The 24,040-nt window shown below is 43.4% G+C and overlaps 1 protein-coding gene across 1 annotated transcript in view; it reads right to left on the bottom strand.

Moving 5' to 3' along the window:
• IQGAP2 (IQ motif containing GTPase activating protein 2) overlaps positions 1-24,040 on the bottom strand; it is a 249,363-nt gene that overhangs the window by 125,256 nt on the left and 100,067 nt on the right. The window contains exon 3 of the mRNA XM_016205232.2: positions 2,929-3,085. Within this exon, the coding sequence (XP_016060718.2) occupies positions 2,929-3,085 (157 nt within the window). The remainder of the gene's footprint in view (positions 1-2,928; positions 3,086-24,040) is intronic.

Here is a 24,040-nt window from a genome sequence, read left to right as displayed (position 1 = left end):
GAAAGAAATGGAGCCCTTTGGTTACCTGAAACTACTGCCATCCCTTTCTTCACCCAACAACTGTTTCCCTAGCAACTACCATGGCCAGACCCTGCACCATTCACCAAGGACATGGCAGAGAAGATACACATAGATTTTGCCTTCGTGACAAGACAATCGTTACTGTATACCATGGTGTATCCAAGAGGGACAGTGTCAGGCGCCCCTGAGAACTTGGCGTGGTCACATAACTCAGACCTGGAGTGGGGGGTGGAGGTGGCCGGGGAAAGAATACTCATCACTGGAAGGTTGAACCCTAAGACCTAGGACATCTTTCTAACCTTAAATTAAAAGGAGCCAACAGTGCATATAAGCTGGCAAAGAGGATGGGGCAGCATGAAAGCTCTCATCAGCTTTCCTCAAAGGTTAACGGTGTCCCAAATGAAGACTTTAGAGCTCGGGACGGAGCTCCTGCTTGGGGACACACTTTCTAACAGGCGGGTCATATTTTATGGCTGCAGCTCAGGCAGATCCTGCAGTGAGAGCCCGTGTTCACTGAACTCATGGTTTCCAGATGGCACATCAAGGGCTGAGCCCGGGTTACTGAGTGTTCCCTTGGGTTTCAACATCTTTGCCAGTGTCATGATTTAGTGTTCCTGGGAAAGGCCCACATGAAGGACTTTCGTCCTGAAGAACACAAGAACAGGAAGTTAATTAAGTCTCCTGCTCACTAATATCTGTCTCCTTTCATTTTTATAAAAGAAATGAAATGGCCTTAAAATAAAATTTTATGATTGCATGGCAAGTCATGAAACACTCCCATTCAGGGACATTAAGCACTTCCAGGAATTTAATAAAAGGAAAAAGAGAAACCTCTTTTCTCCAGTGATTTAACAGAGGAGCAGTTTCCACTCGTCCTGTGTTTTCTCCCACATCACAGCTGGCATCAACCCCCCTCCTTCTGCTGCTTCCTTTCTTCCCGCCCCTCTCCTAGCATCTCTCTTCTACACACCCCAGCTTTCCAGGGTTTGATGGGGTGGGAGAAGGCAAAACACAGGACTTCCCTCTCTCACCATGTTCAACTTAGGGATGACTCACCTGCCTAGGCTCCACAGGTGTTTTATTTTGTAAGAAAAGATTGGAACTATTTCCCATCTCCACCCCAAAGACAAGTAGCTATTTATTCAAATAGTAGGATCTCTAAGGCCAGCAGGAAACAGGACCTGTTTAAGTTGCCAGGAGGGTACCCACAACGGAACAGGAAAGAGACACCTATATTCAAGGTATGTGATGTTGCAGGAGGAGGAAGAATTAGCCTCCACTGAAGGTCTGTCTTTCTTCCTTGGTTCTCACCATCCACAATATCAAAGCAAAATATCCACAGTCCCCTTTCAGGGTGGGCTGGAGCCCAGCCCACCTACAACTTAACTCTGTCGTCAAATCTATGTGGCTGTTAGTACTAATAGGCCTGGATCTTGGTAACAGCCATTGTAGAAGCAACGAAAAAAATGCTCTAAAATGTGGACAAATGTTAATTTACTTTATGAGGTGGGTATATAAATAATCTTTTCTGTGCTTTTCTGAACTTTAAAAAATGTTTCAAAATTAAAAAAACTTTAATTTTGGCTGGCGAAGTCATTGCCTGGGGTGAGACACACGACTTAAACTTATTTTAACAAATGCAAACATTTACTCATAACATTATTCAAGGCAGAAACTTTTGCTCAGTTACTCTGTAGACTGGACCATGAAAACAGACTTGTCCAAAAAGATCTATCAATTCATCTTGTCTACTGTTAGCCCACATGTTATTCAAACATTCGCTCTGAATTCAATATACATATTTTTAAAATAAAGTTTGTCTCAATAACTGAAGGGTACTGTGAATCATGCAATAAATGGGAACTCATTCCATTTTCAACTGTATTTAAGGTCCCTGCAACTGTAAGAGAAATAGCTTTTAAGGATACTTGAAAATCTGCAGATAAAATCTACTGATAGAACTTATAAGAAAATAAAGAATCAAGTTTCAAAGAAGGTTTAGAAACTCAGATCCAAAGTGGACAAGGGATCACGTATTCCAGGAGCAACGTCACACATTTTAAAATTCCCTCTTGAAGACACATCTAATGAAGGGGTCTTTCAGGTCAGCACTTACTTTTTGCTCCCTCACTTAGAACAAAAAATTTCCAGCATAAAAATGTAGACAGAACAGTGTAATGAATTCCTATGCGCCCATCATCTAGCCTCAACAGTTAGGAATTCATGGTCAGTCCCGAGTCATCTACCCAAGCTCCTCTCAATTATTTTGAAACAAATCCTAGATCTATTACTCATCTGTAAATACGTAGACATGTGCTCTAAAATATCACAAATTTTTTATTGATACAAGATTGGTGTTCGTCTCGGTTTTGTATTCTCTCCCACACTCTAATTAGCTGTGAAATAATTCTTAAAACTAGTTGCATACAGAATGGTTAGTCTTATTTTGTTTCGAACACCAAATGGAAAGGAATTCCTACCTGAGTATTCAACATTACTACTCAGTTGATCACACTGGACCTAACTCTTGGGGCCACAAGTTCAAGTCCCAGCTGGGTACTTTACTCCTTGATGAGAGTAAGCGTGGCAATAAAACTGTGTGGTGGTGAAAAAAGGAGGGTCGAGTGCCCCCACTTTCACATTCCCTGGCGCTAATAAAAATGACCTCCATAAAGGAGTGATGGGGGAGCCCCCCGAATCAGAGGTCTCTCAGCCTCAGTCCAGAAATAGAAACGCTTTGCTTTTAAAACTGCTGCTGCCTTAGGAATGATTATTAACAGGCTTCAAAGACCAAGGACGTCCTGCCTCCCTCAAAATTCTTGCAGAAACACTAAAAGAAGGGAAAGGAAATGAAATACTGGACTTCCACTTTTAGCTGGAAGCCAAAACCAATTAGAGTTCAGTTACCTTATAACGTGTTTGTTCCACATCGTAGATCTTTTTGTCCGAAACCATTTTCGGGGCAAAGAACTTGGCTAATTTTGCAAGGTAAACTCCGTTTCGGAGCCCTTCTTCCAGTTCAGTGGTGGGTGGCAATTCTTCAACTAAGCAGACTTCCATCCACCTAAAGAGATTAAAACAAACAAACAACAAATGTTACAGTGGCTCCAGCTGGGTGACTTTCTAGAGTGAAACGATGCCGCGTTTCATTGTGTGATGGGGACAGTAGCTAAGGGAGCAGGATCGGGAACATTGTAGGTGTCACAGATGGAAACAGAGGACTTTCTGGTGGGACAATGATGAAGGATTCAGAACCCAAGATGAGCAAGGGGTCCGAGCCCAGAGGCCCTGAGCTCACCACTATGCCCGGCTTGTCAACTTCACCTTTACCTGAGTCTACCAATTCTCATGTGTACCAAAGGGAAAAAGGCCAAACCATTCTATATGAATAATTCCAGTTTATGAACCCTCAGCAGAGGAGATTCTTGTCGGGGTTATGCCTTTGGGAGAGCACAACCCAAGGTGCTGTAAAACCCGCAATTGCCTCAGTTCAGAAACGAGTATCAGGAAAGGTAGGAAAGCATGGAAAGGAACATCAAAATTCAGAAAGCAGACATGGGCTTCTTTACATAATACACAGTTCTTTTCCCAGTACCAGGAACTTACTACAACATGCTTACCTTTTCAAAAAGGTACAGCACTTACTGGTTATGAAAAAATATTTCAGAACAAGATCAGATTAAATCTTAGGACACTGTGCCAGTATCGTAGAAAAGAGAGCTCCAAGGTCATTACTGGCTCAAGGACACACACACAGTGGGAGGGAAGCCAGGCCAGTTCCCATGTCACCTGGTGCGCGGAGAATCTGCCCGAGCTACGAGGACAATGCCATTACTCTCCATGCTCAGGGAACTATTCCTACTATAAGATCCAAGAGGCAGGTGAGCAGGCTTTCAGTGGGGGAGGCCCCACTTCCCTGCAACTGATCCACAAACAAATCATAAACTGTTGGTGTGAGCACCACACCTACGTAGGCAGGCCCCCAGAGGATCATTAACACAACGGCGGCTGATCCTATCAACATTTGGCGGACACTGGAGCACTGTTCTGCAATATTAACAACTGATCCAGATCCAAGCAGTGGACGCTGTAAAATGTCTGAACTGCTTGTAGCTCTGGACAGCATCTTTCAAAAACTCAAAGAGCTCCTAATAAGCAAGGAGTATTTACTAACCACTTATTAGGCTCTGTAAAACATGGAATGTATGAGAAAAATATAAACATAAACCCTGCCTTCAAAGAGCATGAGACAACAATGCAACTGCAGTGGAAAATCCAAGTGTCACATACAAGAGGCTATTATGCCCAGTGCTGTGTGCTGCTGCGTAAGGAGAAAGAGTTGGAGAACATACTGGGGGGCGGGGGGTATCGCTGGAGCAATAGGGAAAACATGGAAAAGGTGTGGGACCTGGATTCCGTCTAGAAAAATGAGTATTTGGAAAGGCAGGAGGAACACCAGAGCAAGGGAGCAGGACAGACAAAAGGCATAAAGGAAATACGGCCGACTCATGGAGAAAACCCAGAGAAGACCTGGGGCCACTGGGGTTCAAGGGGAGAAAGGAAATGAAGCTGAGCGTATACAGGGAAGTCAGGCTCTGGATGACCAAGCACAAAAAGAGAAGTGTGGATATTTTCTGCTACAGGAAGCAGAGCTGCAGCTTCAAAACAGGCATGACATGCTGACAGTGGTAATTAGGGAAAATTAATCCTGTATGTTGGATGTCCCAGAGACAAAGGGCTCTGTCAGGCCTTCCCCACTGTGAGAAACCAAGGGGCGAGATTAGACAGGAAGAAAGGCGAAGGGTGGGAACCAGGAAACCTTTCAAGGAAAGAGTAACAGGGCCTGGTGACAGCTTAGAAAAGGGGGTAGAAGGAAAGAAATATTACCAGCCAGGGAAAGGGGCCTGGTGAAGGGAGCTCTCTGCACCAGGGTCTCTGTCGACTATAAGGACCCAAGCACATTTCCTAACCTCTCGGGGCCTCAGTTTTCCCCTCCACTAAAGGGGGGAGGATGACACCCCAGCTCTGACATTCTAGTGGGACCATGAGGCTGGAAGGACAGGAACAGGTAAAAGGAGATGATGAACTTGGCTTTCGCATATATACACACACAAGGTAAACAAGGGATGTTTGGTTTATCTGAGCCTGTTTCAAATAAACTGAAGTAAGAGTACCATAGACTTAATAAATTTAAAAACAATTAATAAATCAATACTGTTGTGTTTTTAATAAAAATCTGGCCAAGTTAAAAGCCATGGCACTAGAACAAGTTTCTAATCTAACTCAACTACAAATTACAGCATTAATTATGCTATTTTGCATTAAAACACAATCTGTTTTCAATTATCTTAAAAATTTCAGGAAATTGCTTTTCACACAGCAATATATAATTGCTTTATAACAATCCTGTAATGCGGGTACATGTGAGAGGTGGGGGAGAGGGAAACGGACAACTGGTAGCAGCAGTGGGGGGAGATAAGTTATCAATTGGGAGCCAGGGCTGGAAGCTAAGATACCAAAGACTCTGGAGTATGATGTTTTAGACTTGGACTTGTTAAAAAAAGACAATCGCATTTATTTTGTCTATATTACAATATATGTGCAGTAGGCTTAAAACACTACATCAAAAACTTAGGTTAGCTACAGCCTATTTAAAATACAGCCATTGCTAAGCTTATGACACATGAACTGCTCACAGGCAAAAGCCATCTCTTCCTCTTCTTTCCCCTTGTTCCTGACAACATGTTTATATATAAAGGGTACACAATAAATTGTTATTAAATGAAAGATTCTGCCTGCTTAAGAAAAATGTTCCAAGTATCACAGTTAAAATCTTTTAGGACATGGCCAAAGACTTATAAATGTCGCATTTTTGCACAGACGGAGATATCTTTTCACTGCCTTGAAAGTCAAAACATGATGCTATTATGATCTATGATAAATAGTATTTATTAAGCACTATTTTGTGCTAGAACCTGGATTTAATATTTTATGGGGATTATCACTTAATCCTCCAGACCATCCCATAAGGAGGAGGTGTTATTAGGATCACCATTTGCAGATCATCTGAGGCTCAGAAAAGCCCAAGGCCACACACCTAGTAACTGAAAAACATCAAAAAACTGCCAGGGGCTTCTGCTCCTCCTATTTCAACTTTTAACTTCTCAAAACTCATGAAACAGAAGAGTGAGTCCTCCAGTCCAGCCCTACAGCCCCAAGTAAAATAAAAGTGATAACACAACACTCCAGGCTACTTCCACAGTAGCTGTCATTCTTCCAGCACAAGGTCAGAGGTGTAGTACAGTCACTGTCAGAGTTGAGTACATTTCCTTGGGTTTCTTTTTTTTTAGAACTTCCTCCTTGTCACTTCTTTGTCATCTACCCCACAAGAGTAAATGGCCTGGCTGCCTCTGTGGATGCTATTGCAAGCAGTAGTTAGATATGGGAAGCTTAGGCTCTACCTAAATAAAGTCACCTGCCCAAGAACTGTAAACTGAGACAGGATTGCAGAGTCTTCTCAATAAGGTTACATGAGAGAGAATTAAACTCCTACTGTCAACCTCAACCTCAGTAGCTTATCTGTTACACAAACTAGCATTATCCGGTCAAACCAATAAAAACTCCAAGTGTGATTTTTATGGTCTGTAGGGGTCAAACTTCCTACAACTACCACAGTGTAGAGACATCTGGCCTGATGTTCAGGAAGTCTGGCTCTGTGATCGCCAGCTGGATGTACTTGGACGGGTCACTTGAAACCCTGGGCACTCAGTTTCAGTCCAGGTCTAAAATTATAATGAAATTCAATATGACACTGTAATTATTTAACAAGATTTTATTTATTAACAATTTTATTGAAAAATAATCCACACACCATACACTCACCCATTTAACATGTGCAATGCAATTCACAGGGCTGTGAGACCATCACTGTTACCAATTTTAGAATGTTTTCATCACTTGAAAAAGAAATCCGTTACTCATTAGCAGTCACTCCCCATTTACCCACAGATTCCCAATCCACTAAATCTACTTTCTTTCTATGAATTGCCTATTCTGGATATTTCATATAAATGGAATTATACAATATGTGGCCTTTTGTGACTAGCTTCTTTTACTTAACATAATGTTTTCAAGGTTCATCTATGGTATAGGATGCTTTAGCACTGCATTCCTTTTTATTGCTGAGTCACATTCCACTATATGGGTATATCTCATTTTATTTACTCATTTATCAGTTTATCAATATCAGTGGTTTTCCCCACTTTTTGGCTACTATGAATAATATTGCTTAAACATTAATACAGAAGTTTTTGCAAGGACATATGTTCTCATTTCTCTTGGGTATACACCTAGAAATAGAATGCTTAATCGTTTTAGGAACTTTCAGACAGTTTCCCAAAGCAGCTGCAATCTTTTATATTCCCATCAGTAGTGTATGAGGATTCTAATTCCCCCACCTCCTTGCCACCAATTGGCGGTCGTTTTAATTATAGCCATCCTAAATGCTCTGATTTTCACTTCCCTGACGATTAATGATACTGAGTATCTTTTTATGTGCTTATGGCCCTTTTGCGTATCTTCTACAGAGTAATGTCTATTCAGATCCATTGCTCATGTTTCAGTTGGGTTGTATTTTTAAAATTGAGTTATAAGAGGTCTTTATATATTCAATATACAAGCCCTTTATCAGATATATGATTTGAAAATATCTCTGCATTATATGTGTTGGCTTATCACTCTCTCTTTTTTTTTTTTTTAAATATATCTTTATTGATTTCAGAGAGAGGAAAGGAGAGGGAGAGAGAGGGATAGAAACATCAACGACGAGAGTCAGTGATCAGCTGCAGCCCGCAACCCGGGCATGTGCCCTGACCGGGAATCGAACCCTGATCGCCTGGATCCTAGGTCGACGCTCAACCGCTGAGCCACGCCCAGCTGGGCGGCTTATCACTCTCTTAATGGTGTCTTTTGAGGCACAAAAAAGTTTTAATTTGACAAAGTTCCACTTATCTGTTCTTTTGTTATTTATACTTTTGGTGTCATATTAAGAAACCATTGTATAACTAAAGGTCACAAATATTTGCCTATGTTTTCTTCTAAAAGCTTTAGTGTTAACTCTTATATTTAAGTCTTTGATCTGTTTTGAGTTATTTTTGTACATGGTGAGAGGTCAGGGTCAAAATTCATTCTTTTGCCTGTGGATATCCAGTTGTCCCAGCACAGCACCATTTGTTAAAAAGACTCTATCCCACTGAAGTGTCTTGGCACCCTTGCTGAAAATCAATGGACTGCAAACGTGAAAAGGTATTTCTAGACTCTCAATTCCATTCCAATGATCTACATGTCTATGACTTACGTATGATAATACATAAAGTATGAGTACATAAAATCAAGCTAGAAAGACCTCACATGTCATCAAAAGCCTATCTTCAGATTTGACCTAAAAATCCACAGAAATGAAAACCAGAATTGGCTGTGTGTCCCCCTGCTAACCTTGCATTTACTGATGCTTCCTCCCTGCTCCTTCTACTGATCACTCCTACCGAACCATGACACTAATATGTGGATGTCTCACCCAAAACAAAAGTCAAAGCCACTTCTCATAAGCATCCTAAAGGTTGCTGTAGAACACCTTCCTTTCTAGGTACAGGGGCTACTTTCCTAATAGTATTGCTGTTTTTCTCTTCTCTCTGCGGGAAAAATTCAGGTCACTTACCAGGCACAAAGAAACAAAATGGAAGTAAAAGGAGTTTCCTTTTTATCAGTTGAGCAGTCTGTCTTCAACCTACCCTCACCCCCTTTTTGAGTTGAGGTGGTTTCCATAAATAGCTCTATGTGTAAAAGATCTGATCCCAGTGAGACTGGGAGGAAGAGGGGGGAAGATGCTGGGAGAAGCATGAAGGGGAGAAAAAGGTGAAATATTTCCAATTTTAGCTTTAGGCCAAAAAGAAAAATAATTAATGTCATTTTGTCTTGCAAGAGATAGAAAAACCAAACTCATGAAAATGCTGAGACAAACGATCCATTCTATTCTGCTACTTTGTGCCTTGCAGAGCATATGAAAGTTGTTTCGCAAATATGGAGGCATTTGCTATCTGAGTTGTTATTCAGGAAATCACCAACTATAAATCTTGGTCTCTATCATACAGCGCCGTATGGAGTCAATGTCCCGAAAGCAGAACTGTTGGCCAAAACCCAGACACTTTTTTCGGCACAAAACCCTGTTTTAATGCAGTGCCCTGGTCCATGAACTTCCAAGTGCTACAAGTTTATTTTTCTCCCTAATGTTTTGAAAATCAGCATATGAAGTATTTTACAAAAGAACAGAAGACCAAATATTTTTATACATATGGTGTAATTGGCCACCTTTTGTGCCAATAGACAGTAAAACGTCAGAAGGACTAGATTAAGGTCTCAGGGTAAAACTTCTTCATTCCCTAGAGGCTGCTGCAAAACTGTCACCAGGACTCCATCAGCTTTATTACTAGCTCAGGGGGACTGGGATGCAGAACACACACTGCCCAGCTGGGGGGCATCCTCGGGTCGCCGTCCTTCTCTTAGACAAAACGTATTTGGTTCAGTAGAAGAAAATGACATGAAATATTAAAATATTTAAAACACAGACACATAATACCACGGAAAGCATCAATTTATGACTCCTGGACCTAACAGGAGTGGAGCAGCTGTCTGAGGACTTGTCATTCTCCTCCTTAGGAGGGGACGATACAGCAGCGTGTGCTGAGTGTGGCAAGCATTTCCCAAACTGTGTTCACAGAGTGCTGGCCCAGTGAGATGCTAATGGGGTCCTGGGGAAGGGCGGGGGGGAAGGAGGCCAAATCAGTTTAGAAAACGCTGCCTTCTATAACCTCTCTGTAGGATTCATAAGTTGCACTGGCATCCTAAAAGCTCAGGGAATTCCTGAAGTAGGAAGCCAAGTTCAATTTCTTTTAACCCAATGTTTCCCCAGTTTTTTGCCCACAGAACTCCGTTCCCCCAGAGCACCTCATTGGTAACATTTCCTATAATCAAATGGCAGGCAACTGATAGAAGCAGTACAATTTGGTGGCTGAAACCACAGCATCTGGAGTTACGCTTTCTGGGTTCAAATTGTAGTTCCAGCACAATACCAGTGATTCCCTGCAAAGTAAGGATATTTAAAGTATATACCCTTGGAGGGCTGCTGGAAGGAGTAAATGAGAACCTGTGTAAAATGTTTAGCACTGTGCCCGGCACTGAGTAAGAACCCAGCAAACACAAACCACAATTATTGGCACGCTCCGGGTTTGAACCTGGCCCATTCCCTCACCAGCTGTGCAACCGTGACAGACTGACCAATTAATCCAAGGAACATTTTTGAGCATCTAGTACTTTCCGGACACTGTTCCTAGTGGAGCATCAGGCAAAGCCCCTCAGTTTACTGAGCAGCAAGTCTCAGATTCTCATTGATGTTAAGGTTCCACTGGTTCAAAGTGGTTTTGATCATTAAGTGAACCGGCACCGGCGCAGAACCCAGCAGAGAGCTGGCATCCTGATGTCACTCATGTTCTCTTCTCTTTAAATGAACAGGTTTTTCAAAGACTCTTTTTGGGCGAGTAACTTCTTAAAGAAGGACATGGAATGCATTAATGTTCCCCTCCTTCCTCTACGTTCCCTTAGCCACGGGAAAGGAAAAAAGCTGAGTGGCCTAAGGCACTAACATATAAGAGAGCCTGCAAACTCTGTAGCCCAATTTGTAATAGGTCTGATTAATTTTTGAAACATTTGAAATAAATTTTGAAAAAAACTGAAAATTATTTCACAGAAGACAATGTTGCTCAAATACATGCTCTATTCATAATTCCTCCTAACTCCAGAAACCTGATCAGATATTTATGGTAGTTCTAATTAGGTTTGGCCCAATTTATCATCTACCTAGGATGTATTATACTATCACCACATGCCTGGAGAGACAACTGGCTTGACATATACAAATATACACACACAAAAAAGACGTTTTCAGGTGCTAAAATTTCTAGATAGGCAGACACTGCAAAAAGCAATGAGCTTATAGAATTTAAAAAATTTTAAAACCCCGAACATGTACTTGCTTTTAAGGTTACTGTCACATTAAGCAAAAGGCTGGTCTTAAGCCTCAGCATTTGGTTGGGAGGGAAGAGAAAGGGAGAGCCAACACCTAATGTTTCCATATGGCCTCTTGCTGACCTTAGGTGACTTGGTTCAAGTGTTAAATTCTTAATAGCACTTTAGTAATACTTAAAATGTTTTTTCTGAAATAATACTCATGTACTGGAAAAATTAAGTGTATACAGGATAGTCAATACCTAAGTGATGATTAAAGAAACACGTGCACTTGAAGAGAAATGCTTACAAAGGAAAACAGTGTCTTGGAGCCGTAGGGTGAGGATGAGAGGAGCCACATGCCACACCTTCCTGGAGTCTCCAATGTTTTCTGACCTCTACTGGCGTATTATATGTGTGCCTGTAGGTTCTCAACTACACAGCATTCCCAATATATTTGAACAGTTACTAACTGTGGGTACGAACGTTCTGGAAAAACAACCTGATGATATAATAGTAATTACTGTACACCTATTACGTTTAGGGCATGGTACCTTAAAAGGCTCCATTTACTCTTCCCATAACCCAACGAGTTAGCATCTTCCTTTAGAAAAATAAGGAGCCAGATACCTTGTCCAAGCTCATATATAAGTGAAAAAAAATAACTGAAACCCAAATATCACTCTTAACTCTGCACACTAACCACCACACTCTACTGCTTTTTGAAAGAACACATCAGGAAACTTAAAATACAAGCCAGGTAGTTTACTTTGTGAGTATAGCTTAATAAACACAGCTATGACCCAAGATTTTTGTGTAACATAAAACCTGGAAACCACCTAAGTGTCTAAAAAATCATGTTTATCCATTGGTTGGAATGTCATATAGTTACTTGAGTTATTTTCATAGAATATTGAAGAAAATGGAAAAAATACTTGTGGTAAATGAAAAGAACAGGATGGGATACAAAACTATACAAGAAGATACGTTTATTTCTAAAATTACACGTATTTAAATTAATGTACACAGGCTGAAAAACAGGTAACAAAAGGTCAACAGTGGTTTTTCCTGTGCAGTCATATCATGGGTGAAATTCTTCATCTTGGCCTGTATCTTAATTTTTTATCATAAGCACATACTATTTTCAGTAATAGAAGAGAATGAAATATAGTGGCTCTTTCCAACAAATAGAAAGCAAGTGCTTGTTTGCTAGTTACACTTAACACCTGAGCCCAAAGGGAGCCTGGTGGTGGAGGGGGGGAAAATGACGATTTGTGATTTAATCTAGTTTGTGGTGATGGACAGAAGCAGGAGAAGACAAAAAGACAACACTGTAAACTTTTTTTTTTTTTAAAGCATATTGGTTGAGGATTCCCCCTTAAGGAAAACATTAAGTACATATACCTTTTCATGTACCTCTAACCATGTCAACAGCCTGGCTTTAGGCTTAGAAAGTAAAGGGGGAGGAATGCCACTAATGGATACTCAAGTGAAACAAATCAAGAGCGAAACCTGGATCATCTTTGCTGCACAGGGTAAATGCAAGAGCAGACGAAGAAACTGTCACACAAAAAGGAATCAGAACTTGAAGATTTGGACAATTCTCAGCCTATCAATATTGCAAAAAAATGAGAAAGGGAAAGGACATTAAAAGTGCAGCTGGACAATCAGTGCATAAAGAATGTGACTCACTGACTTATCTCCCATCTCAGCAAAAGCCAGGAACAGAGATGGGGTTATATCAGCAGAAACGATACTGGTTTAGACTAAAGGGAAGGGACAGGGAGAAAATAAAGGAGTGCCTTTCATTTCTGGGATTCTCTGGCTTGGGACAATATAACTATCTGGTTATCTATCAAGATAAGGGAAGAATGACGCTGAAGGTGATTCAGAGCTTAACAGGGCTGCCATTCCCACCCCAGGCCCGGATTTTGTCCCCTCCTTGGTTCCATTGGGCCAGTGCGTCTGTAAGACGGGACTGCCACCTGGTAGGCCCAAAGGACAGAGATCTTAGGGATTACTCTCCAATCTTAAAATCGAACGAAATTTGTCCTGCTAGATTTTTGGACTTACTTAGATCTATGTCTCCTTTCTTCTCTCCAGTTTCTCCCTCTTAGAGTGAGACTGTTTCCCGATGCCTGTCCCACCAGTGTATTTTGAAACTTGCCTGGTTTCACAGGCTCACAGCTGGAGAGGAATTTTTGCTTCAGGATGAGTAACATCCCAAGGCTCACCCTCACTCGATAGAGATAAGATTTAGATGAGATTTGGGACTCAGAGTTGACACTAGAATGGGTTAAGATTTTGGGGCTTCTGGGATGTAGATGAATACATTTTGTATATGAGAAGAACATGAATTTTGGTGGTCCAAGGTTGGAGTGTTATGGGCAGAACTGTGGCCCCTCCAAATTCATATGTTGAAGTCCTAACTCCACCCAGTACCTTAGAATGTGACTGTATTTGTAGAAGGGCCCTAAAGAGGTGATTAAATTAAAATGAGGCCATTTGGGTGGACCTAATCCAATGACTGGTATACTGGGAATTAGGACAGACAGAGAGAGACACCAGGGCTGTACACAGAGGGAAAACCACTGAGGACACAGGGAGAAGGCAGCCATCTGGTTAGTCAAGGAGAGAGGCCTCAGAAGAAACTAACCCCAAGGACACCCTTATCTTGGACTTCCAGCCTCAAGAACCATGAGAAAATAAATTGTTATTGCTTAAGTCCCCCATTCTGTGGTATTTTGCTATGGCAGCCCAAGGAAGTAATGCACTAGCTAAACCCCTTCACCAATTTAATTTCTCTTCACTGCATTTCTCACCACCTGGCAAATTACATCACATTTATTTGTTTGACTGATGCACCTACTTCGAATGTAAACTCTGTAAGAGCGAGAGCCTTGCCTGTCTTCAGAGGCGCACAGCACAACAGCTAAAGGCACAAACCCTAGAGCAGACATCTGATGTTCAACCCAAGCTCTGCCGCTTACCAGCTGGGAGCCTTCGGGCACTGATTTAACTTCTCGGTCTCAGTTTCCTAATCTGTAAATTTGGGATGGATGATAACAGTACTGCTTCAGAGGGTTGTTGACAGTCCAAGGAAGAAAGTCGCGAGAACAGTGCCTGGCACATAGTAAGCACCTTTACTGACAACTATCGTTGCCTTACAGTTACAGGCTTAACTGGTATCCAGCAGGGGTTATACAGATATTTATGTATGTTCAAGAGCTGGGTTTCCACTATGACGGGGCTCCCGCAAAACTCACAATGCCCACGACAAACCACTGTAGCTCACATCTGCTCAGCACACTGCCCAGCACTTAGCAGGTGCCCGGCACTTACATGAACAACATATCCTCACACTAACCTGATGAGATGGGTATTATTCCCCTTTCACAGAGAAGGAAAGAGGCTCAGAGAGTTAAGTTGCTCAAGGCTGCACGGGCTAGTAAGATGAGACTTCAATGCAGGTTGTCACAGCACACAGGTCCTCCACATGCCACTCTGCTCAGACACGTTCTTCAAGGTGCACGAGGAATGTGAAGGACAGGCTTGAGCTCGCTCCCAGGAACACTCACTTCTCAAGCAGAAACCCACAGCGAAGTGCTCTCTAAAGCCAAAATAAGCCAGTCTGATCTCCATGCTGCTTTCTGAAAGCGAGGCGTACCTGCACCTTAACACAAGATGAGGCGACCGTCCTCGCTGGGACTGGCCGAAGAGGCTCCTGTCTCTTCCAAAGGAGTCTGTGGGGTGCAGCTGGGCACTGGACTTTGGGTTCCCAAAAACCTGGCCTCACACTTGGTTCTGCGACTTTTCAGTTGTGATTACCGTGACATGCAACCATCAACCTGGGCCATAATCTCACCCTTTCAGAAAATCAGGGCCCTGGCCAGGTAGCAGCTCAGTTGGTTAGAATGTTGTCCCAATATGCTAAGGTTGAGGGTTCAATACCCCAGTCAGGCCACATACAAGAATCAATCAACAAATGCATAAATACGTGGAACAACAAATTGATGTCTCTCTTTCTCCTCTCTCTCTTCCCCCCTCCCTCCTCTCTCTCTAAAATCAATAAATAAAAATAAAAATAAGAAAATTGGGTACAACACCAGCTGTCCTGAGAATGAAAACAGATTCCATGTGTGGAATCACCTGGTTAAAAAGTCCCCTGCATGTAATAGGTGTTCATGTAACAGGTGTCCTGTTCAAAAAAAAGGAAGAAAGGGCCCCAGGCAGGGGAGCATCTGTTTAGAGAGTAATGCTCCAAAGGACCCATCAGGTAGCACACGTCCTCCCTGGAGCGTCTTTCCTGTCTTCACTAGGCACCTAAGCAGGATGGCCACACTGACACGAACACGCGAGGTCCGAAGTCCCATGGGTGAGGACTGTGGAGCACAGGACGCCATGCAGGACAACCCGCAGGCCATGCAAAGTGCCTTGGAGAACTGAACTCAAAAATTGGGCTCTGTCTACCTGGCTTCCCAGAACCTGCCACAGGCGGGATGCGGCTGTGGCGCTCAACTGCAGTGCAAAGCACTTTCTGTTTTGCAAGACAACCATGAGCTGGGGCGCAGGAAGAAAGTAAAGAAGAATGAACCGAAAGTCGTTGGCAGCAGTTTCCTGGCAAATCAACCCTCATCTGAGGCTTCCGCATAAATTCTGACCTAAATAACAACTGAGGGCTTGATGAAGCAGGTTCTCTTTCCTGGGTTATGTCTGCGTTGTGCACATGATCTGACCACAAAATAATCACTGTTCTTGCACTTTTACACATCTATTTGCTCTAAGAGAGGCAGGAAAATGCGAGCAGCAAGCTTAATAAGACCATTGTAAACTTACCTAATTTACCACAACTCCTTTCTACTCTCAACTCTCTTTACAGCCCTTTCCTACTTCCTAACCGAACATTCGCTATGGAACAGTTAAATCATGGACATTCCAGAACACCAAGAGGATGCCACAGCTAAAGCCAGGCCGTATTTCAAAATATCAGACACCTAACTGGCACAAGCTGCACCCGGTATGGATCTTCCACCTTCTTTTCTTCCCCTTAAACTACAGGTATCTTGTGCTCAAAGGTAACCCTTTCCCGGAGATGCAGAATTAGAAAGAGATCTGAAGACTGCTTTTTCTAAAGTCTAAAAGATCAAAAAAAGAGTAGCTCTCAGCAGGCAGTAGTGAAGTAACAGCAGGAGAAGACACTACTGAAAAGTTTAACTGTGAGAAATGCCATTTCAGTACCATACTGGAGCCCCTTCCTTCTCTACCTCTGCCCTTCGCCCAGCCCTTATCGATTTCCCCCACCCCCACGGCCAGCTGTACCAGGACAGTGACAAACGGGGACTCACGAGGTGCCATCAATCATTGTCACTCAGAGGAAAATGAAAAGAGCCCAACATATGTTCTTGCAAATGCCTCCCACTCCCACTCCCGCTCCCGCTCCCGCTCCCGCTCCCCCTCTTCACCGGCACACAGTCGTTACAAGCAGCAAGCCACTTTGTGGAAATGGGTGACGGGCACCAGGAGAGGCAGCCCGAGCACCATTCTTTTCCACGTGTGTTCAGATTTACAGCTCACCGTGCACACGCGCCCCGGGTCAGACCGAGGCAGGGCTGCACACCCACGGGCACTGACCCTCCAGACCACAGGGAGCGGAAGGCGGGTGATTAAACCAACGCTGCGCCCATGCCAGGAGGGTGCGGAGCAGAAAGGACGCACGGCACAGGTAACAGATGGTCCGCTCTGCAGCTCGCTCCGAGGACAGAGAACCTGCAGTTCCTCCTCTCCCTGCTGACCACTGGGACAACTGATACATCGATTCCTATGGCAACAGCTCTAATTAGAACACTCTAAAAATAACAGAGGGATGTTTTAAGTGAAAGACACTTGCATTTGTTTCTGGGAATATAGTGAGACGCAACTTGTATCATAAGCCATATAATTCCTCTCTTTAACTCCAAAATCCCCCAATGCACATCTATTCTGGCTAAATAATATAAGAGAGAGAAAAAATCCCAACAAAAACAAACTAACCCGGCCGGGCATGGCTCAGTGGTTGAGTGTCGACCTAGGATCCAGGTAATTGGGGTTCGATTCCCGGTCAGGGCACATGCCCGGGTTGCGGGCTCGATTCCCACTCGGGGGCGTGCAGGAGGCAGCCGATCAATGACTCTCTCATCATTGATGTTTCTGTCTCTCCCTCTCCCTCTCTTTTCCTCTCTCTGAAATCAATAAAGATATATTTAAATATATATATATATATGTAAAAAAAAAACACACAAAACTATATGCATGAGGGTATTGAATCACAGTGATACTAAAAAACGAACAACTTACAAGGTGTTTCACAGAAGAGATTGTTAAGCTGGGTGCAGAATATAGAAGAAATATGCAACCATTAAAATTTACGAAGACAACTTAGCAAAATTGAGGAATGTTGATATAATAAAGTAAATAAAACAATAATACAAAAAAACCCACGATGACTTTTTATTGTAACTATGTCAGGTGTGCCCCATATGAAAAAGTTAGGAAAGTTGATATACTAGGTTGGTGGAATTCTAGGGTTTCCTAAGCTTGTTTTGAAGTGTTGTTTATGAGGAACAAAAATTCAGATAAAAGAAAAAACTGGGGTAAAGGTCACTGCAATGCTTCAACTATTTTCAAAATCTCAGTTCTGCCACACAAAGACAGTTAGCAACAAACCAGATTGGATGCACACCTAGCAACAAAGATGGAACACTCAGAGCCTAGGGGAGAAGCTAAGGAACAGAATGAGAAAGCCATACCACTTGCATAAACTGAAAATACCAACAAGGCGAGATACACTGCAAGACTACACACAGACCTAACTGATACACTTTATATGTGTCTGAATGGTTGCCTATGGGAGGGAGTGGACTGGGGGTAAAAGGAAGTAACTTTTAGGGGACCCAGCTCAAACCAGGAACCACCCTGTGACCAGTGAGATCGTGTGTCATCCCCTGGGAGTGTGACTGACTCAGCCTTTGCACCTGAGGTCCTCAAGTACGGCCAGTTGTGGCTTTAAGATTTGGGAGTCAACTGCTACAATTTCAGACACCTAGACATTTCCTCTCGATCACATGAGCCAGACTCCCAAACAGTAGTTGCTTCATATAAGAACCCCTTCTGTTCGGTCCCAGCTTCTAATTTTCCTCTGTTTAAAATAAGATTAAAAGGCTGCAGGATATCATCATTACTGAAAAATGTTTAATGATGTTACCAATCGTGTACACCACTGTGTTACACAATTAAACAATAATTGCATAGTAATATGTGTACATATTTGTGTGTATAGTTTACATAGTTATAGAAATATAACTATTCAGAAATTATCCTTTAAAAGCTACAAAAGAAGCTTGTAATAAAAGTGGCTATCTCTGGAGAGGGGGACTGGGTAGAAAGAAGACAATTACCACTGTGTACTCTTTTTGTAAATGTTGAACCATGTGCATACAGGACCAAATACAAATTTTAAAGCACTTAATTAAGCAACCACCCACTCTGTACACATAATATCACAAAATAAGCTTACAAAGTAAAATGTTGCAATTATACCAGCATCAGTAGGAATCCAACAAGCCCTCCTCTCAAAGCTATACCCTGGGTTTCTTTCCTCCCAGTGCAACCAGAAACATCCTATCAGGGGGCAGTATCTGCAGCTGTGCTCACCAGTACTCCTCTGATTTTATATGTAGGTTAATAATTAATTATAGCCCTTCCACTCAGAATATCTTCCCAGCATCAAAGGCAGCTGGGGACTTCTATCTCTGCCAAATGTCCTCACACTTGAGTCTCCACATTTCTTGGCACAGACACCCCAGTGACCCTGTGATCTATCTGAGAGTAGGAGTCCCTGGGTGCTTCAGAGTCCTTACCCCTTACCAAAAAAGGCAAGAAGTTTATTAATTGAAGGTCCTTTTCTTAGATGTCAGTTTCTTAACTATCTGCTAGCTCTTGGGTCAGAACAGCAGCTACCAGGGGTGGAGTGGCCATCAAAGCAAGAAGAGGGAGGACAGGGGGCCACCAGATCAGCTAGAAAGTGGTGCCTGCGGGAACCACCCCTATATTATGTTTGGGAATTGGAGACCCTAATTGCCATCCACAGTGATTTCTCACTCAGAGAGCCTTTGAGATGAGTAAGAATTTCCAGACAGACAATTAAGTACCATTTCACTTGTCTAACAATTTCATCATTGTTTTATACTGAAACAGACATCAGAAAAAGAGAAAACTTTTCTGTGACAAACCCTTACAGAGGGGGAAAGTAAAAGGCCACAGAAATAAAAAGCAATCTTGTCCCACCCAGCTTGGGGAAAAAGCAACTGACCAGTGGAGTTGTTAGGGGGGAAGGGCAAGGAGAAGCCAGAAACTAAACGTCTATGTAGTAAGAAAACCAGAATGCAAACTCCAGAGCTGAATATTATGTCCAGTTAGGAAAGAGCAGGCAGGAAATGAGTGATGGACACAAAAAGAAACTGGCTGAAAAGCAGGAGACAAAACCACAGGGCTCAGACCCCCCACTCCCTCCGCAGTTCCCCCGTGTAACAGGAAGCACAAATCATCCGGACTCAGTGACTGACAACCAGGTTTCCAGCTCGGCCGCCTGGACAAACCACCGGGAGAGCTTCGGAGATGGGACCTGCTGGAGGGGCGGGGAAGCAAGGAGGCTCTGCCCGGAGCACCGGTGCACCATCGCGCCCTCTGCGACCACCGCCGCGGTCACGGCCGGGTTTCACCTGCAGGGAAGTCACCAGCGACCACACAGAGAGACAGGCTGCAAACCGCGGGGAGAGCGGCAGGAGGCCGGGGGCAGGAGCTGCTGTGGGGGACACTCGTGTGGCGGGCACGCTTAGGTTTCAGGAAATGGGGCTTGACCACGGCACAGCCAGCGCTGCACGGTAACAAATCATAAGGCGGGCAGCCCTGGGCCGCCTTGGGTTTCACAGCGCCTCTGTTTCAGGGCTGCCGGGGCCTCACCCAACACTTCCCAGGGCTGACAAGCTGTACGACACAGGATCTGAAGCCGACCCATTATCATCTCTACAATCTATGTATCTCCGCACGTGGCTAGCTGTATTTCCAGACCACAGAAACAGAGTTTAATCACTCTGGCACATACCCGGAAAATGACATGGATGGGCACAGTCATAAACATAAAACGCGCATATGTGAAAAGCAGATGTATCACTATGGCTCCTGGTGGACAAGAGTAACAAGCAGGGACTCGGAACTGGGTGGCAGCAACACAGAGGAGCCACTGTGATGGAGCCAGCCTGTGGTGGAGCTGGAAGAGAGAGCCCGTGCCTTATGCACCTAGAAACAACGGAGTTTAAAGGGACTTTTAACCAGTAGAGGCCAATCTGTTGGCAAGACCTGTCCCCAAGGGGCTTGAGGCATGCAAGGATAGATAACAAGGAGATTTCAGATTTTATCAGGAGAGAAAGTGTCAGTGGAGGTATTAAGTAGCTAGGAAGAGCATAAGTATTAGTCACTTCTAATCAACTAAATTATTAATATGAATTGGAATAAATCCAGATTGACTTGCAACAGGGCTTGCAAACAGATGCCTGCGGGGGTGCAGCAGATACTGGCAGAGGGCTAAGCTGGCTGGGATGGGGCTGTGTGCTGTCCGGCTCCAGCCAACTGCTGTCTTGTGTGAACATGGACCAGTGGGGTCTGCCTTCACCATTTCCTTAGAAGTGAGAAATCCAGGTTTTTTTTACGAGCACTTGTGATTTTTAAATGCTCAGAACTAATTTAAAAATAGTTAAACACTCTGCATGTTGAATGAAACACATCTTAAACTTTTATAACATTTCAAAGGGAAGTGAAAATATGCCCTGTGAATATATTTTCAGATGGGTAAAGGTTGGCCATGAATTTACAGGGTTAGCAGCTGCTCTTTCTCAGCACATTCTCAAAAAGTAGAACTTTAAAAAAATGCAAGGTACTATATGTACATAATTATTAAACTTATGATAACAAAGACAGAAGAATCTGCATAAAATAGGGACATTAGGGAAAAGTAAATTAAAAAAATCTTTACACCTATTAGGATGGTGATTTTTTTTAAAATATATCTTTATTGAGTTCAGAGAGAGGAAGGGAGAGGGAAAGAGAGATAGAAACATCAACGATGAGAGAGTCATCACTGATCGGCTGCCTCCTGCACACCCCTGACTGGGGGTCGAGCTCGCAACCTGGGCATGTGCCCTGACCAGGGATCGAACCTGTCTCCTGGATCCTAGGTCTGGCTGCTTGCTGAGCTGCAGAACCCACAAGCCCACCCTGAGCTGACAGTGTAGCAGAATGGAGCACGTTAGGGAGCTGGGGGAACTTGGCATCCATCAGCTGGACTGGGCAGACACTCATAAACACATACACAGGCACCATTTCTGCGCTGGAGATTTGGAAGCTGGGAAGCCCTCTGGAGGAGTCCTCTGCAAGCAGACCTTAAAGCAATCCAGGTGCAGTACTCTAGGAAAGACGATGGGAGACTCCTGCTCCATGCCAGTTCTTTACAACCCTGGACAGAGGGGGAGGGGACCCCAGTAGTTATATAGTTCCTTTTGAAGGAGCGTTGAGGTTAGCGGGGCACAAGCCCTAGGACTGCCAGGCAGCAGGATACTCTCGACTCCAACAAGGACTCGGGAGTGTGAGTGGGAGACACTACACCCTGTGACAAAGCTCAGCCCAGGGGAACCACTCACACTATCTGTGAAGAGATCACCAGCATCAGAAGGAACCAGAGGGATGCACCTTCTCACCACCAACCATGACTGACCAAATTCAATGACTCCTGGAACTGTGCTTCCTGTTTCCTGTCGCCTGGAGGAGCTGGAGCCTGGGAGAGACCAGGAAGGTGCTTGACTTGGATATGAGATTAGGAGTTCTGGAAAGGAATTATAGAGTATGCCCAATATCTAGTGGCCCGAACGGGGATCTGACAGAGCACAATTGTAAACAGAGCCTGGAGAAAATTAAAGTCATTTCATGCTGTTACCCCCAACGACTTGCATGAGGCTCCTCAAGAAATCAGCCACGCTAACAGTAGAGCTAAGTACACGTAAGTTACAAACTGCTTCTAAATAAACTGTGTGCAGTTAAAACAGTGCAGCAGGGTTGTACTCTTGCTTGAAGTAGGCCAGGGTCAGCTGTGGACTCTCCAAGGGACAGGCTTCAGCTAAAGGCTTCTGCCAACCCCCATGCTCCTGGGAAGTGAAGGGGCAGAGGTCCCCTCTCCTGGGTGTTGTGTCAGGTAAATTAACATGTGCGTAACACCCACTCTAGCAGGCGATACACCGGTTACTTTACCTAACAGCTCTGCTAGGCAGTAGTGGAACCTCCACATTACAGAGATTGCTTCAGCTAAGTTACATTCACGGTCCAAATGACCTTCTAGCTGAGCCTGAATCCCAACCAAATCCACGCTGGTTCCATCCCACTACGCTGAAGAGCAAAGGCGAGGAGGTCACTGAACCGAGCCCAAGGAGAGCTCACACGGCCAGAGTGATTCTAGCACTGGCAGCTGCTCACCAGCAGCTTAAAAATGCACACCATTTTATTTATATTTTCAAATCGATAAAATCTGATGTTGTGATAGGCTATTATAAATATAAAAACTAAGTCCACCCCCTTCCCTAGCAGCTCTCATAAAGGAACAACACCAGTACTGGACAAGTGCTGTCTGACCTTTAGCAGAAAGACAAAAGCACTATTGAAAAAAAAGGAAACTAGTTCTGAACAGAATGCACTAGTTCTGAACAGAACTCAAACTTGCCAAGCTGTCTGCACTTTGGAATTTTACAGTGTTTAATGTCAACTGTCCAGAACTGGCCTGCGGGTCCCTCTGAAAGGGTACTTCAATACCACTGTTCCTACTCAGCTCTATAGGTAGCATTTCAGAGAGTCAAAGGTTCCTGAAAGTCAGTGCACAGCACACTGCTCAGAAAAGGCCTTCATTAACCTTTCAAACGCTTTAACCAAAAGACTTATCTTAATCAAATTATCTCAGCAGCCAGTCCCTTGCTGGTTGAATCACTATGCAAATATCAGGGCTCTGAGTCACTGAAAACTGTTGAGAGATCTGGTTTAGTAAGCACGAGATCTTTTCCTAGAAATGTAAGCCACCCTTTAAACGGTGTTCTCAAACTTTGCCCTCAAGATATCTCCAGTACAGAGATAAACAAGTAAACTTACTACAAATAAAAAGGACAGTGTCCCCCAAAAACGGGGACATCAGTAATACTTTCAACAATAAAGATTTTTTTTTTAAATGACAGCCCGGCCAGCATGGCTCAATGGTTGAGCATCGACCTAGGATCCAGGAGATCATGGTTCAATTCCGGATCAGTTCAATTCCGTGTTGCGGGCTCGATCCCCAGTGGGGAGTGTGCAGGAGGCAGCTGATCAGACTCTCACCATTGATGTTTCTCTCTCTCTCTCTCTCTCTCTGAAATCAATAAAGATTTTTTTTAAAAAAATGACAGCGTCCAATTTCAGAATCTCTCAAACTGTCAAACTTTCAGTCACTATTCTTCCCTCTATGATATTAGCAGGTAAAAAATACACACACACACACACACACAATTTTCAATCTTCAGAACTAAAGATCTTTACATTTTTGATACCGCCTATGAAAAGTTCAGCAAGTTTTTGTAGCCATTTTCTAGCCAATTTTCCTTCAAAAAGTTGGAGAAGGGTCCTAACTCTTAAAATTGAGATGAAAAGCTGTCTTACTAATTCCTTAAAAAATAAATAAACAAAAAGCACAATTGGACAGAAAACTTTTTGCCTAAACCAGTGTTCCCCCAGAACTATTCAAGAATCTGCTCCTAGAAAGGCAGTTCAATGAATACATATTGGTCAAGAATATTTCTAAGGAACAGATTTAAAGGTAGCAGTATTCCCTTCTCTTGGTTATGTTTTCATCAACCACAGC

This window comes from Miniopterus natalensis, chromosome 3 (assembly GCF_054644295.1).
Source record: "Miniopterus natalensis isolate mMinNat1 chromosome 3, mMinNat1.hap1, whole genome shotgun sequence".
Taxonomy (NCBI): Eukaryota; Metazoa; Chordata; class Mammalia; order Chiroptera; family Miniopteridae; genus Miniopterus; species Miniopterus natalensis.
This window is presented reverse-complemented; position numbering and strand designations above follow the sequence as displayed.